The sequence below is a fragment of the Diabrotica virgifera genome, chromosome 1 (genome assembly GCF_917563875.1).
Source record: "Diabrotica virgifera virgifera chromosome 1, PGI_DIABVI_V3a".
Lineage (NCBI taxonomy): Eukaryota > Metazoa > Arthropoda > Insecta > Coleoptera > Chrysomelidae > Diabrotica > Diabrotica virgifera.
This window is the reverse complement of record NC_065443.1, coordinates 3,987,047-4,004,068: the sequence shown is the minus strand read 5'-3', so window position 1 is coordinate 4,004,068 and position 17,022 is coordinate 3,987,047. Positions and strand designations below refer to the sequence as shown.

At 32.7% G+C, this 17,022-nt stretch overlaps 1 protein-coding gene across 2 annotated transcripts in view; it reads left to right on the top strand.

The window, feature by feature from the left end:
* LOC114335452 (ephrin type-A receptor 4a-like) overlaps positions 1-16,327 on the top strand; it is a 50,216-nt gene extending 33,889 nt beyond the window's left edge. For both annotated transcript variants that reach the window (XM_050654175.1, XM_050654168.1), the window contains exons 5-8: positions 2,853-3,088; positions 6,638-6,838; positions 9,026-9,201; positions 16,079-16,327. In XM_050654175.1, coding sequence (XP_050510132.1) covers positions 2,853-3,088; positions 6,638-6,838; positions 9,026-9,201; positions 16,079-16,199 — 734 coding nt within the window. In that variant the 3' untranslated portion in view covers positions 16,200-16,327. The remainder of the gene's footprint in view (positions 1-2,852; positions 3,089-6,637; positions 6,839-9,025; positions 9,202-16,078) is intronic.
* Positions 16,328-17,022: the final 695 nt, after the last annotated feature.

Below are 17,022 nucleotides of genomic sequence, written 5' to 3'. Positions count from 1 at the left end.
CGCTAGTTAATAAAATTAATGAACTTAATGTATATAATGTCTTTTTATGTCTTTTATATACTTAGTTTGGTTGATGTTTCATTGGAAGTTTCAAAAAATTGTATAAAATATAATTCTCTTTATTTTTGTTTATGTACAATTATGTCGTAAAGTTAATAATAAATGAGACAATTCAATAATTATGCTTCCCCTCCGCTTCCATTATTTTCCCCCTTAACTCGGAGAATATTGATCGTATAAAAAAATTGTGCCAAAGAAATTGTAGAAAATTGCATTTCCAACAATTTTCTTTCCTACCATTTATGTCGAAAAGTTGAAAATGGCGGAGATATTAAGCAACAACAGTTCTCATTTAAAATCAATATGGCGGCTAATGCAACCGCGGAATTCAGTCGAGATTTTAAATTTACACTACTATTGATCTCTCCTAAAGGATATAATTATAAAATTTAAGGCAGCTCGGATACAAAATTCAATTCAATAATTATGCTCCCCGCACCACTTTTTACTATTATCCCATGTAACTTGGAAAACATCAACCGCATGAAAAAAATTGTTAAAAAGAAATTGTAGGAAATTATATTTTGAACAATTTTAATTGAAAATGGCGTAGATATTGAACAAAAACAATTGCTATAAAATCAATCCGGTCTTACGCTCGCGCCATTACCGCATACGTACTACCTTAAATATTAATTTTAGCAAAAAATTGAAAGAGATCAAAATTATGTAGAATTTAATTCTCTTCATTTTTGTACAGGTACATATTTGTTGTAAAACTAATAATAAACGAGATAATTCAATAATTCAATAATTATGCTCCAACTGTCACTATTTTCCAATCATAACTCGGAAAATATCGACCGCACGAAAAAAATTATAATAAATGAAATTATAGAAAACCATATTTTCAACAATTTCAGTTTCTACACTTTTTGTCAAAAAATTGAAAATGGCGGAGATATTGAGCAAAAACGGTTCTCGTTTAAAATCAAGATGGCGGCTAACGCAACGGTGGAATTCAGTCGAGATTTTAAATTTATACTAATATTGACCCTCCCTAAAGATTAGAAAAATAAAATTTGGGGCAGCTCCTAATGCAAAGTTAGGCCTGTTATTCGTCTAACCCGACTGGACTATATATGTAGGGGAGCGCATGCCGTATTCATTTGAGCAGCTACACCGAGCACGGAGCACCCACGTATAGATATACGTACTTTTAGGGAGTTAGAGCTCTTTGAGGCGTCTTTTAATTGGTTTTTTTTATACCTTTAGAATGTTTCTATTTAGAAAAACGAAAACTGGAACGCCTATTTATCTTCCAGGGATAAATCGATTCCATCAATTGCGAATTTCTACTACCCGTCATATGCGTTCGGTTTGGGTAGGGCAACGATTATTTGGACATCTTGGTTATTAAAGCACCCTATGTAACGCACAGCCGGCACAGTTGAATGTGGCTGAATTTTTATGTACAGTGTTGCCATGCTGTTTTCTATATATTTCTTTCATAATTTCAATCAATGTTAAATGTGCCTACAAGAATAATAGAATAATAACATTTACTTCTCCGTCATTATACTAGGTATAATGACAAATGAGGTGTCAAATTAAAGCTTATAATCCAAGGATAGTACTAAAGGTGGGAAATTAGATCTAGGTTGTCTGTCCATCTGTCTGTTTTACCGCGAATATAACTCCTCCGTCACTATAACAGGTAGAATGACAAATGAGGTGTCAAATGAAAGCTTATAATCCAAAGATCGTACTAAAGGTGAGAAATTTCTCACCTTTAGTACGATCTTTGGATTATAAGCTTTCATTTGACACCTCATTTGTCATTCTACCTGTTATAGTGGCGGAGGAGTTATATTCGCGGTCTGACGGACAGCAGGACAGACAGCCTATGTCAAACTTCTCACCTTTAGTACCATCCTTGGATTATAAGCTTTCATTTGACACCTCATTTGCTGTTCTACCTGGTATAGTGACGAAGGAATCATATACGCAGTCGGACAGACAGACGGACAGACAGCCTAGGTTAAATTCCCCACCTTTAGTACCATCCTTGGATAAGCTTTCATTTGACACCTCATTTGTCATTCTACCTGGTATAATGACGGAGGAGTTGAGTTTGCAAACAGACAGACAAGACGGACGGACGGACAGACGGACGTGGACAATTCAATGTTTTCACATTTTTTCAAAATTGGTGAAAACAACAACATTATAAACTTTACTTAATTGGTGTTTCAAAACTACTTATTTTTAACGCATTACACAATATTACAAGGTTTCTAGCAAGTTAAACGTCACAATGATTTAAAATAATCAAGTAAAAACCTATAAATATATACATAACATATTAGAACATACCTAAAATACACAAAAATGATACATTTCACACACAAATATAATATCACAAAAAATTGTAACGTGATAGTATGAAAAAATAGAGGATACGGCAACGGTGTTACATGTGACGGTCGGACCGAGTCGGATCCAATGCCAATATCTACACAGACATATTAGGGTGCTTTAATATATAAGATGTCCGATTATTTTATCTCATAACTTTTTTGTCTTTAATATTAAAAGTAAAATTTTTATTCGTCTTTAGCAGATGCCCCCACGGCATTCATGCCATCATGTTATTTCGTTGTGAATCGATATCGGGGGCCCGAATTTTAGTGGTTCAGAGAGAATCAAATATGCGCTCTCTGATGATACCCTAAGAAGGGTCGAAACTAGTTAGAGTGCTTTTGGCACTCTCTGAACTAACTAAATTAAGACGGCTCTTGTTTCGCTTCACAACGAAATGATTATTTATTATGATTTTTTTTACTTTGCAGCTCGAGGAGGTTTTGGACTTATATTTATAGGAACACTTAAAAAAACTGATGGGTCTAAAGATAAGGTTATCGTAAAAAGATCAGTACCAGGAAAGGAGGCATTTTTAAAATCTGAGGCAACAATTATGAGTCAGTTGGATCACAAGAACATCATCAAAATGTTGTCGTTTGTTCCAGATTCAATGGAAATTGTAATGGAGTTCATGGAAAATAAAAGATTAGATACATTTTTGGAAGTAAGAATATAACCTACCTTTACTAATTCTGCATACTCATAGAGTTATATATTAGCATAGAGAGAGTGTCATTCAGAGCGAAGTGATGACACCATCTTTTTTTATTTGGATTAGTGCTGTTTCACTCTTACGCATAGTAAAGCTGCTACAGTTGTCCTCCTCTTCCGTACCTATATTCACACTGAATGTCATCATAGATTTTCGATATAATGTGTTAGAAAGAGATGCAGCAAACCAGTCCATGAGATCTTGTCGTCAGAAAGCGCGGAAGGTAGGCTCCCTCTATGTTAATATATACCTCTATGTGCATACTTAAGAGCCGTCGTCAATATAACTTCGGGAGATAGTATCATACCCTTTTTTGAAAGTTCTGCGAAACTTTGGCAACAGTAGCAATGATTTGACATTTATTATCTAAGATCAATATTTTGACAATATGCTCATAGGCGCGCTAAATAGAAGTATAGAAAATAATTTTATTATTATTAAATAAATATTTATAAAAATGAACCAAAATGGGTGAAAATTTTATGTTAACATAGGTAGGTACTTATTTGCACGAAATAATAATAAAACAATAATAAATAATCATTTCGTTGTGAAAAGAAACAAGAGCCGTCTTATTTTATTTAGTTCATAGAGCGCCAAAAGCACTCTAACTAATTTCAACCCTTTTTTTAAAATAGAACTTTAAGGGCCGGTTGTTCGAACGCTAATCAACAATGATCATTATTAAATATTTAATTACTGTCACCAAAACTGTCAATTTCAACTTTGTTTGGGTTGCTGAAAACATAATTAATTACAATTATGAGATTTATTATTAATTATGTTAATAATTATTGTTATATTAATTGATTATAGTCTCAGAATTGTAATTAATTATGTTTTAACAATTGACATTGACAGTAATTAATTATTTGATAATGATCATTGTTGATTAGCGTTCGAACAACCGGCCCTAAATGAACTTTTCCCATTTTTTTCAACTATGGATAGGGGAACCCGGGGTGGAACGGGGTACCTAAGTTTGATAGTAATTTGTGCGATATTTAATGAAACTACACCATCATTTGACAAATCTTATGTTTATTTATTTATTTCTTTACAAGGAAAATATAGCTAAAGTTATAAAAAACAAACGTTTCTGAGAAAAATATGCATTACAAAAATAAAGGGAAATTTCCCATTCTGCCCCACCCCCGGGGCACAATGGGGTGCCCCATACTGTAGCTAATATCATTGGCAAAGTTCACAGACGAGAACGCTTTCATCATCGTCACTATCTATGTAAACGAGCACATGCTAGATGTGCCCATTTCTTACAAATGCTACAAGAACACCAGCCTTCATTGGACTTAGAGTAGTAATCATGGCAATACAAGCAGGCCGTATCTTCTTCTTCTGCGCTATCTTCGGATTCAGTTTCAGATATTTTTTGTTTCTTTGCCTTAGTTTTAACCTGTTTGTTCTTATTTTCTTTCCTTTTTTGTTGAGTTTCAATTTCTCTGGGTTTGTTTTCATAATTTTGAAACATTAATCTCTGTTTAATTTTTTTCTCTTTAGCTTCCTTTATAGCTTGCATCTTTTTTAAAGATTCTTCCAGTTCAATCTTATAAGGTGAGGCGGTAAGGACAGCAGTCTTTCCACGCTTTTTTACAGCTCTTTTTGTTCCGGCTTTAACTTAGGTCTCTTGGCGACGTGACTGAAAAATGTGTGTCGGCATTAGCAGTGGCGGCTGGTCTGTAAGTGAAGGGGGAGGTCATATCCGGTGGTTCAAGATTTTTTTTGGAAAAACAAGACCTACAAATCATATTTTAAATAATTTCTTATTCCATCATCTGTATTGGTTTCTTATAACTTATTTTGCAATATGTTGTTTAAATTTAAGCGGATCTTTATTTGACAAGTAAATATGAAATAAGTAAAAGGAGCAAGTCTTCATTACTAATTGTCAAATAAATCAGATAATTAGTATGATATAATATGTAATTATAACAGCCAGAATATCAACAAACTACTTAAACTCAAAACCTAAAATAAATAATAACTTACATTTTTATGCGGATTTAAAAAGTAAATCGATTCTTCTGGCCTTAGATTTTGCGAAATGATCGATAACTTGCTCGTTGAAATTTGTGATCGTTCGAATACCTACCGCTCAACAACGAAAACGATACCTACGGTCTACGGTCAATGACCACGATTTAGTACCAACTTGCATATAAGTGCGTATTTTCGTGAACGTTCGGATTCAAAGTGCTGTATTCTCACAGTGAGGTCAAATAAATTTCTTGACCATCGTGAATGTTCGTATTTAGCTGTTTAAGAGTAATATTGCCGTAGTTTCAGTGAAAGATAAATTTGGCTATTCGGTACCGTCAAACAGCTCGTATTTCATGTTTATTTATCGGTAATCTTTTGGCGGCATCTTTGTCGCTATATTTTACAACAAAATGACTGAAAAGTCAATACAATAAAAGCAAAATTTAACTTTGAACGATACTATTGTATTCCGAACATTTTTAATACAGAAAATTTTCTTTTTTTAAGGAAACAATTACATTATAATCGTTTGATTGTACAATTATTACAGGGAGGTCATTGACCAATTGACCTAAAGGGATAACCGCCACTGTTGGGAACCACGCTAATACCCGTTTCATCACAGTTGAAAATTCTAGTGGCATCTAATTCGTGCTTGTCCAGAATTTCATTAAGCAGATTAAAAAAATTCGATACTGCTACTCTATTGAACCCCATAGCCCGTGCTCCAGAAGTTGCTTCGGGTTTTCTTAAGCTTAAATAAGGGTGACGTTTGAAAAACCTTTACACCAGTCTTCTCCTGCCATTTCCGATATTCTGTTATGCTTGCAGTTATTCTTTTCTGCTAGCTGGTATGCTAGTCGGCGAAACTCTTTCATAGTCATGCCGAACAGTTTTTGCATATCTTTCAGATAAACGACAAGCTCAAGCTCTTGCTCAATAGTGAAAACAGTTTTATACTTTCCTGACGTTTTATCAATGACAGCGTCTGGATTCTCCCGTCTTTTCTGAACATATCGCTCCAGCGTTAATGATGGGACACCAAACCGATTAGACGCAGCCACATATCCCATTTGTCCACTGATAACCGCATCTACAGCTTGCTTCATAACATCGGTAGACCACGACTGCCGGGTGTTTTCTTTTTGTAGGTACGTACCATCTGCGATCAATAAAAAATATAATCAATACGAGAATTTCAAACGAGAAAATACGAGAAGAAAAATATTTATCAATACTAAATATAATCGGCGGCGGAATGGGGTATACCCCATTGTGCCCCAGACAACCGTTCCCAGAAACATTAGTGTTATAATAGGTTATGAACTTTAGTTCTATTACACAAAAATAAAAAAATTATTTATAAAATAAACACCATTTTCCTATGGATCAACAGTAACGAATTCTTAAAAGAATACACTATTGCACTGAATATAAACTATTTTACTACAAAACACTAATTATAAATTCAAACTTTATTAATTAAAAGAAAATTGTTTTTAGGGTGTGAAAATAGACAAAAAAATATTTTATAATATGATATTAGACATTATAAATGGTATGGAATATTTGGAACAAAATAAAATCGTCCACAGGGATTTGTCCCCAAGAAATATTTTTGTGGGTTCAAATATGGAGTGCAAAATTGGAGATTTTGGTTTCGCTGTCAAAGTTACTAGGCCAGACGGAATCTACAAAGAAGAGGTAGTAAATGTGTTAAAAAAATAAACTTTTATTACAAAAATATTATACAGAGTGAGTTTTATGTATGGAAACCCTCAACTATCTCGGCTTGCGAGATTTTTATAGATTTTGGTAGGTAAGGGTTTTCTAATGCGACCAATATTATGGTGGTAATTACATTGTTGTCAGATCTTCTGTTTTTCTGAAAATCTAATGAACTTTCTTATTTCAAATAGAACACCTGTATATATTTTGCGTTTTGAAATCCTTAAGAAATACTGATTATGCCATATGATTTCGGAGATATTGCTACAATTATTAAAAAAAAAAAAATAGTCCAGAAAGCCACTGCGCATCCGCTAGTAAAAATATTCTAATTCGGATTTTTTGCACAATCTTACTCAAAAAGGACCCCTTTTAACAAATTTGCATGTTGCCAGGACCAAAAAAAATTTTTATTAAATTAAATCATTTGGCAAATTGACAAAAAAATTAAATTATTGGACACCCTGTATAAATAATTATGTAAATGTTTATATTACTGAATAGAGAATTGAGCTAGCACAAGACCCCTATTCTCATTTAAAAAAATCATCGATTACGTCATCACGCCCAGATGGATGACATCACTAGTATACCATATATGTCACAATATCATAACTTAAAAATAAAAATCGACCTGTTTCGGGATTTTTCCTTAAAGTCGCCGGTTTACGAAATAACGAATTTATTCCTTTCATTTGCACCATACTGCATACACATGCAACGGTGGAAAATAGTGTCGCGCACGCTTGATTAGCAATTAAAAAACAAAGGAGTTTTGAATATTGTATTGCAAAAAACTCTTCGGGATTTCATCAATCGATGTTTAAAGAATATCTATCTACCTTGGCAACATTCAAATTTTCAGCTTTTCACATAGTTTTTGAGGGTTAAAAATGGCCGATTTCGCAATTTTTCAATTTTTAATCGTTTATATGTCAAAAACTATCAACTTTAGATAAAAGTCACTAAAGACCTTTTCTGTTTGGAATGATCCAAAAAATCTAAGAAAATTTTGTTCCATGCAAAAAAAATAATTTTAGGAAAAAAACAAAAAAAAACGTTTAAAAAATTTTTGACCAACTTTTGGTCCTGGCAACATGCAAATTTGTTAAAAGGGGCCCTTTTTGAGGAAGATTGTGCAAAAAATCCGAATTAGAATTTTTTTCCTAGCGGTTGCGCAGTGGCTTTCTGGACTAATTATAAAAATCAATTTTTTTGGCCCGGGTAGATATTATTTTAGATTCTTTGGGTCATTGAAAAAAAAAAGGTTTTTTGTAATTTTTCTCTAAAGTTAATCGTTTTCGGGTTATAAACAATTTAAAACTGAAAAAACAAAAAATGACGATTTTCAAGGTTGAAAAACACAAATAAAAAATATAATTTTTGAAATTATGTATTATGAAGTTTATAAATATACCTAAATTTAAGCTCAAACCTTCTTTTATCAGCTCCCAATAAGAATATTGGCACGTTTTATTCTAAAACATTGTTTTTTAATTGTTAATGAAGCGCATATGCGAGGACGGACGCATTAACAACTAAAAAATAATATTTTAAAATAAAATGAAACAAACTCAAATTACTTATTGGAGCTGATAAAATGAGGTTTGAACTTGAATGTAGGCACTTCGCAGTTTTAAAAGTAATATTTTTTATTTGTGTTTTTGAACCTTGAAAATCGTCATTTTTCGTTTTTTTTTTTTCAGTTTTAAATTCTTTATAACTCGGAAACGATTACCTTTAGAGAAAAATTACATAAGCCCTTTTTTGTTCCCAACGATCCAAAGAATCTAAAATAATGTCTGCCCGGGCCAATAAAATTGATTTTTATAATTTGTTAAATTTTTTTTAATAAATGTAGCAATAACTCCGAAATTATGTCATTTAGGTATAGGCAATATAACATGAAAACTAATCAGTATTATAAGGACTTCAAAACGTAAAAAATATACAGGGTGTTTCTATTGAAATAAGAAAGTTCATTAGATTTTCAGAAAAACGGAAGATCTGACAACATTGTAATTACTATAATATCAGCCGCATTAGAAAACCCCTACCCACCAAAATGTATAAAAATCGTGCAAGCCGTTTCCAAGTTAATTGAGGGTTTCCTAAAACCTAAAAATCACCTAAAACTCACTGTATAGTAAAATATTTTTTTAGCATGGAAAGTTAACAGGACATCATATACCACAAAACGTTTTAATAAGTCAAGAATTTTCTACAAAAACTGATATTTGGTCTTTCGGATTGCTTGTGTGGGAAATGCACTATCTCAAATTTGGCGGTCCTTTGTTTATGTTAATGCCTATATTAGACCGATTTAAATTTTCAGGAGAGTGAGTATATCGTACAAGAATAAAGAAACCGCCAAACGCGGCAAAAATGAGTGTCGCAAACAATATTCCATCTACAATAAAATAGCCCAAGAGCCCGTGGCTCCTAGGCATCCCATATTTTTAATAAAAGATGAAAGTTTCTCTGCTCATGTTCCCAACACAGCGATAAATACTACATATCAATAAGTACGGGCTTTGGATCGTGGTTATTTGAGCAGATAGCAGGTGGCAAAGGTGTGTAATAGTTATTTATGTATCAAGTCAGTAAAGTTACTCTTTATCGAACGAGTCTGATATTATGAGCAGAGCGAGCTTAGCGAGCGAGGCGAATAACAGACAAGTTCGATAAAGAGTCTTTACTGACGTGGTGCATACAAAATTTTATCGCCAGCAAATACTTACAATTTACAATTTAAGAGTTTTTTAAATTTTAGACATAACAAAAATTTCATGACAGTAATGACAGATGTCTTTTGCGTGATGGCCGCTTTCGATTTTTAATCGATAGTTATCAATATTGAATAATAACTAAATCGGTAAAGTTTTGATTTATTTTATATGAATATAATTACAAACTACTACAGAATTTCACTTTTTGACATAAATCTAATTAAGAATGTCGTAAATTTTGTACAATGTTTTTAATAATTAAAGTAAATAAATTGTAAGTTAACTCAAATAAATAATCGATTACTGCCATCGACCACTTACATTCAATCTCGATTAATCGCGGCAGGTAAAGTAAAATTCTTCTTTCAGTACAATAAAGTGTTACTTTATTGCCGCAAATGGCGTCAAATGAGTACAATAATGAATGACTTTAGTGACGGTTGGCGATAAAATATTGTATTACTTTCCTTAAATTATAAAAGCTGATTTTTGTATATATGTTACTTGGACTACTTTCAAAAAATAATATCTCAGTAGCCGGACAGTTTTAATATTTTTTTCATCTTGCCGGACACATTGAAAGTCTACTGTAGTTACGAGCACGAGACAATATGTGCTCGAGTGTATACGAACGAGTGAGATAGTGCATGGGTTCCGTCTACTGCGATCTTTTACTGCGCATCATCAGTCGTATTATTTATATTTATTTATTATTATACAGGGTGTCCCAAAAGTAGCGGGGCGGTCGAATATTTCGCGAAATGAACATCCCATCGAAAAACTGAAAAATACGTTTTCAATATTTTTTTCAAAAATCTACCGAATGACACCAAACACGACACCTCATCCACACCCTGGAATCTTAAATAGGGACCCACATTTTTTATTTCATATTTGAATAAGTCATAAGAAAGTAAGCAATATTTATACGAGACATTTTTTAGATTTATGGATAGATGGCGCTAATAAATCGTATTTTTCCAATTACAGCGCCATCTATCAACAATTCTAAAAAATGTCTCGAACAAATATTCCTTATTTTTTCATAAGCAATCCAAATCTGCAATAAAAAATGGGGATTCCTATTTGAGATTTTAAAGTTACCCCCACCCCACCTCCAGGAGGTGGAGTGGGGGGCCGTGTTTGGTATCATTCGATAGACTTCTAAAAAATATTGAACACGTATCTTTTAGTTTTTCGATCGGATGTTCATTTCGCAAAATATTCGACCGTCCCGCTACTTTTGGGACACCCTGTATAATAAGATATAATATATTAATACAGGGTGAGTCATGAGGAACTGTACATACTCCTACCTCGTATAGAGGCCCCTATGGGGAATAACAAATGACCATTAAAAAGTGTCTGCTCCCATTGTATAATAATATACAGGGTGAGTTTCGCATTTTGACAGAAATTTGTATTTGTCATAATTTTTGAACGGTCATATCGATGTGTCTCTTATTTTGGCCAATCATTACACTATTACCACCTAATCAACTGATTTATTCAAACCAGAAAAAAATCAGGTTCGGCTTTAAAAAAATTAGTTCGTTTGGGTCTTAGAAAAAATTTCACCCTTTATACGCTTTTTAAAAACTCTAATATGAATTTTAGAAATTAGATAAATAAGCAATTAAAATGGCATATTTATTGTTTTCCGCACACGATTACTTAATTTTTTATAAAAAAATCAAATTTGACTATGAATTAAAAGTTTGATAAACTGAACAATATATTTAACAAAATTAACTTTTATTACCAAAATTAATTTTTTTTAACAAATATTTAATTTATGTTACCACCCAATTAACTAATTTATTCAAACTAGAAAAAAATCAGACCCGGATTTAAAAAATAAGTTCGTTTTGGTCTTAGAAAAAATTTCACCCTGTATACACTTTTTGAAAACTCTAATATGAATTTTACAAATTAGACAAATAGGCAATTAAAATTGCATATTTATTTTTTCCCCACGTGATTACTTAATTTTTTATAAAAAAAATCAAATTTGAATATGAATAATTAAAATTTTGGTAAAGTGAACCATAGATTTAAAAAAATAACTTTTATTAAAAAAATGAATTTACTTATTTTTTTATTAAAAAATCAAACTTGACTTTTCATAAAAAGTGGAAAAGTTTTTGCATAGATTTAAAAAAATTAACTTTTTTTACAAAAATTAATTTACAAAAACAACGTTTTTCTTAAAATTAAAAGTTTCACCATTTTTTTTTGTATAACAAGTCTAGATGTAAAACCATACTATTCTCTTTGGACTCTATAGTTTAACATAGACGTGATCAAGTACATAAATTTTAAATTTTTTCACTTAATTTTTGCGATTTAACTTTGCAATTCACGAATCTGTACCGTTTATTTTTAAAAATTCATAATTTTTACGAGAAGAAGACTGAAAGTCTACAACAATTTTCAGTCTTCACAATGGTAAGAAAAAAAATAATGAAATGGAACAGAGTTGTAGCGAGTTAAACTGTGATTTCATTTTTTTTTTCATTTGTAGGTTAAAATTCCGATTTTGACAAATTTGATTTTTTAATAAAAAATTAAGTAATCGTGTGGGGAAAAAATAAATATGCCATTTTAATTGCCTATTTGTTTAATTTGTAAAATTCATATTAAAGTTTTCAAAAAGCGTATACAGGGTGAATTTTTTTTAAGACCAAAACGAACTAATTTTTTAAATCCGGGCCTGATTTTTCTCTAGTTTGAATAAATCAGTTGATTGAATGGTAACATAAATTAAATATTCGTTCAAAAAAATTAATTTTGTAATAAAACTTAATTTTTTTAAATCTATGGTTCACTTTCCCAAACTTTTAATTCATAGTCAAATTTGATTTTTTTATAAAAAATTAAGTAATCGTGTGGGGAAAAAAATAAATATGCCATTTTAATTGCCTATTTGTCTAATTTGTAAAATTCATATTAGAGTTTTCAAAAAGCGTATACAGGGTGAAATTTTTTCTAAGACCCAAACGAACTAATTTTTTAAAGCCGAACCTGATTTTTTTCTAGTTTGAATAAATCAGTTGATTAGGTGGTAGTAGTGTAACGATTGGCCAAAATAAGAGACACATCGATCTGACCGTTCAAAAATTATGACGAATACAAATTTCTGTCAAAATGCGAAACTCGCCCTTATTAAACAATGGGCGCAGACACTTTTTAATGGTCATTTGTTATTCCACATAGGAGCCTCTATACGAGGTAGGAGTATGTACAGTTCCTCATGACTCACCCTGTATAAATAATACGACTGATGATGCGCAGTAAAAGATCGCAGTAGACGGAACTCACTATCTCACTCGTTCGTTATACACTAGAGTACATTATTGTCTCGCGCTCGTACCTACAGTAGACTTTCAATGCGTCTGGCAAGGTGAAAAAACCATTGAAACTCCGGCTACTGAGATATTAGCTGTTGATAGTAGTCTAAGTAACATATATAAAATTCACCTTTTATACTTTAAGGAAAGTAAGATATATATTTTACACACCTTTGCCACCTGTTAACTACTCAAGTAACCACGATCCAAAGTCCGAACTTGCTCATCGTTTTTATCTGTGTTGGGGACGTGCGCAGAGAAACTTTCAGCTTTTAATAAATTAATATCGAATGCCTAGCAGCCACGGGCTCTTGCTCTAAAAGAGCTGATCCCAGAGAAGGGTATTTCTCGCCGGTGGCCAGTTGCACACACCTCCTATGAGCGACATTATGTACGAAGTTTTCGATTCTGCCAACCTAACTGAATTGAAAAATGGTCCAAATTCCGTCTTAAACTTTAGGAAAAGACCCGCCAATACATATGCCAACCATCCATTTTGGTCCAATGGTGTGGGTTTTTCGTTCTTGTTCCCAAAACTCCCAAAAATTTCGAAAATTTTAGTCCAACCTCTCCAGCTTCTGATAATATCGATCATTACCTTTCCAACGCATGTCTAATTTTGAAAATTACATTCAAAAGTTACCAAGCTTACAAATTTGACTAAATTAAACTTCTTTTTAAAAAAGGGGAAAATGTTAGTATGTGTGTGGAAAAGTTACACCAATCTAAATTTTTTTTCTATGTTGTTTTCACCCAAATTTGAAAAAACTTGTTTTTCAAAATTCAGTCAGTCAGGTTGACAGAATCCAAAACTTCGTGTATACAGTGATGAGCGCGCTAATAACCGGCAAAATCACGCAAAAGATGGAAAACATACTAAGGTGTGAGATAAACAGAAATCAAACTAGTGGAGGTGGGAAATTTAGCGATAAAAACCTATAAATTTACATTTTATTTATTGTTTCTTATCTTTAGACGTATCAGAGGAGTTTGTCAACTAAAACTGTCACTGTTACAGTGGCAGTTGGGAAACTAGTCCGATACGTCTAAAGGTGGGAAACAGTAAATAGAATGTAAATTTATAGGTTTTTATCGCTAAATTACCCACCTCCAGTAGTTTCATATCTGTTTATCTCACAACTTAATATGTTTTCCATCTTTAGCGTTATTTTGCCGGTTATTAGCGCGCTCATCACTGTATGGGTGTCCCGAAAAGATTGGTCATAAATTATACCACACATTTTGCGGTCAAAAATAGTTCGATTGAACCTAACTTACCTTAGTACAAATGTGCTCATAAAAAAAGTTACAGCCCTTTGAAGTTACAAAATGAAAATCGATTTTTTTCAATATATCGAAAACTATTAGAGATTTTTTATTGAAAGTTGACATGTATCATTCTTATGGCAGTAACATCTTAAAACAAAATTATAGTGAAGTTTGTCCACCCCATAAAAATTTTATGGGGGTTTTGTTCCCTTAAACCCCCCCATACTTTTGTATACGTTCCAATTAATTCATTATTGTGGTATCATTAGTTAGACACAACGTTTTTAAAACTTTTTGGACTCTTAGTATTTTTTCAATAAGCCAGTTTTTATCGATATGCGGCTTCTTTTTTAATATATTTACATAAAATTTTTATGGGGGTTTTGTTAGTTTAAACCCCCCAAATGTTTGTGTACATTCCAATTACACTATTATTGTGGTACCATTAGTTAAACACAGTATTTTTAAAACTTTTTTGCCTCTTGGTCTTTTTTTGAGAAATCACCTTTTATCGAGATATGGCTTCTTTTTCAAAATATACCTAAAAATGTAAATTATAAATACATTTTCAGATTATTAACAGGTCTCTATAATCGTACTTAACCATATACAAATATGTGGTGGATTCGACAAATATTCAAAATAGGTCGATAAACACTGGCTTATCAAAAAAGTACTAAGAGGCAAAAAAGTTTTAAAACCATTTTGTTTAACTAATGGTGTCACAATAATAATTTAATTGGAACGTACACAAAAGTTTGGGGGGGTTTAAAGGAACAAAACCCCCTTAAAATTTTTATGGGGTGCACAAATTTCACTTTTATTTTTTTTAAGATGTTGCTGCCATAATAATGCCACATGTCCAGTTTCAATGAAAAATATCGAAGGGTTTTCGGTATATGAAAAAAAATCGATTTTCATTTTGTAACGTCAAAGGGCTGTAAGTTTTTTTGTGTGTACTATTGTATATCGTGACCCGTCAAAATAGCCCGGTCAAAACAGCCCCGTCAAGAAAGCCCCGTCAAAATAGCCTCAACACAAAATAGCCTCGACAAAATAGCCCGCACACAAAATAGCCCCGACAAAATAGCCCGCACACAAAATAGCCCCGGTCAAAACAGCCCCGGCTAAAATAGCCCCGGCTAAAACAGCCTCTTATAAACAATTACATAATTATTTATACAAGGTGTCCAAAAACTTTTTTTTAATTTAAATTATTTGACAAAAAGGAAGAATGTATTTAATTTATTTAATTTAAAATGCATTTTACTGTTGCCCGAAAACAGAAAAAAATGTTCATATCATAAATTAACATTGATTTTTGCTTAACTTTATTGTTCAAATTTCCAAGAGGCAGGAAAGACAGGACTCGAGTTCTCTGAAAAGACAATTTTTATTTAATGTGGTTAAGATAAACATCTGAATAGAGGATAATTACCATTTCCGAAAAAATGTATTTTTAAGGAATTATTTCATGATGAATTCTGAAGGGAGCTTTTTTTTTCGGGGCTATTTTGTCGGGGCTATTTTGTCGGGGCTATTTTGTCGGGGCTATTTTGTCGGCGGGCTATTATTCCGCCGCGATTTTGTCTGCAGGCTATTTTGTCGGAGCTATTTTGTGTGCGGGATATTATGTCGGGGCTATTTTGTCGGAGCTTTTTTGACGGGGCTATTTTGACGGGGTACCATTGTATATAGGTAAGTGAGGTTCAATCAACATATTTTTGACCCCAGAATCTGTGGTATAATTTATGACCATTCTTTTCGGGACACCCTGTATATTAGTATCGCATGTAAAGGGGTGTGCGCTACTTGCGAGAACTCCCGTTCTCTGGGATGTAAGTATACATTTATTGTCATTTTTTTAGATTACCATGTGAAAATATTCCGCGAAGAATAACAAACTATTTTGAACACCTGATGCATGTTGATCCAGCAAGAAGACCACCTTTTGCAGAAATCAAGAAATTTTTCTCATCCTATGTCTAAGGCGTATAAGATTTTTTAGAATAAGTTAAAATGTTAAAAGTGAAATAATTCATATAACTTTCCAGTATTTTTTTAATTTTTAATCTTGTATTATTATAACAATGAAGCAAAATAAAATGTTTTTATGACGAGACTTTTCCCATGTACAAGCATACCTACTTCTATTTGCCACCTCTACTTTAGACAACCTTGGTAGGTGATCTCAAAAATATTTCTTCACAGAAGACTTTTATTGTCTAGGATACGCTGACGATATAGCAATCGTTGTCAGGGGCAGGTTTGCCCAGGTGGTGTCTGGGAGAATACAAGCAGGCCTAAATATAGTTGACGACTGGTGTAAACAAGAGAGTGATAGTAAATGCTCAGAAAACACAAATCGTCAACTTCACCAATAAGACAGCACTACAAGGCCTAAACCACCAATGCTGAAAGGAACAGATGTAGAAGAATGTGCGGTAAGAATTGGGGGCTGGGAGCTTAACCCCAAAATGACTCTATGGTTATAAACAAGGGTTATTAGACCATATTCCACAGGGTGTTCCGAACTTTAAGAAAAAAACAGTATGGTTATTACACCCGGTATAAAATGACATTTACCTGTCTAGCAACAATACTATTACACCGATATTCTTAAATAATAAGGCCATAACATACTAAAAGAATCACTCACATCGGACAACAGGTTTAGGAAATTCGAGACCTCAAACATGTCCCATTTTTAAGGTGTTCGGCTAATTTTGCCGGTGTGTATAATTTGGACCCAGGCAGGCAGGGCCGACGATAACGGGCCTGCAAGGGATGCACTGCAGGCGGGCGCCCCTGT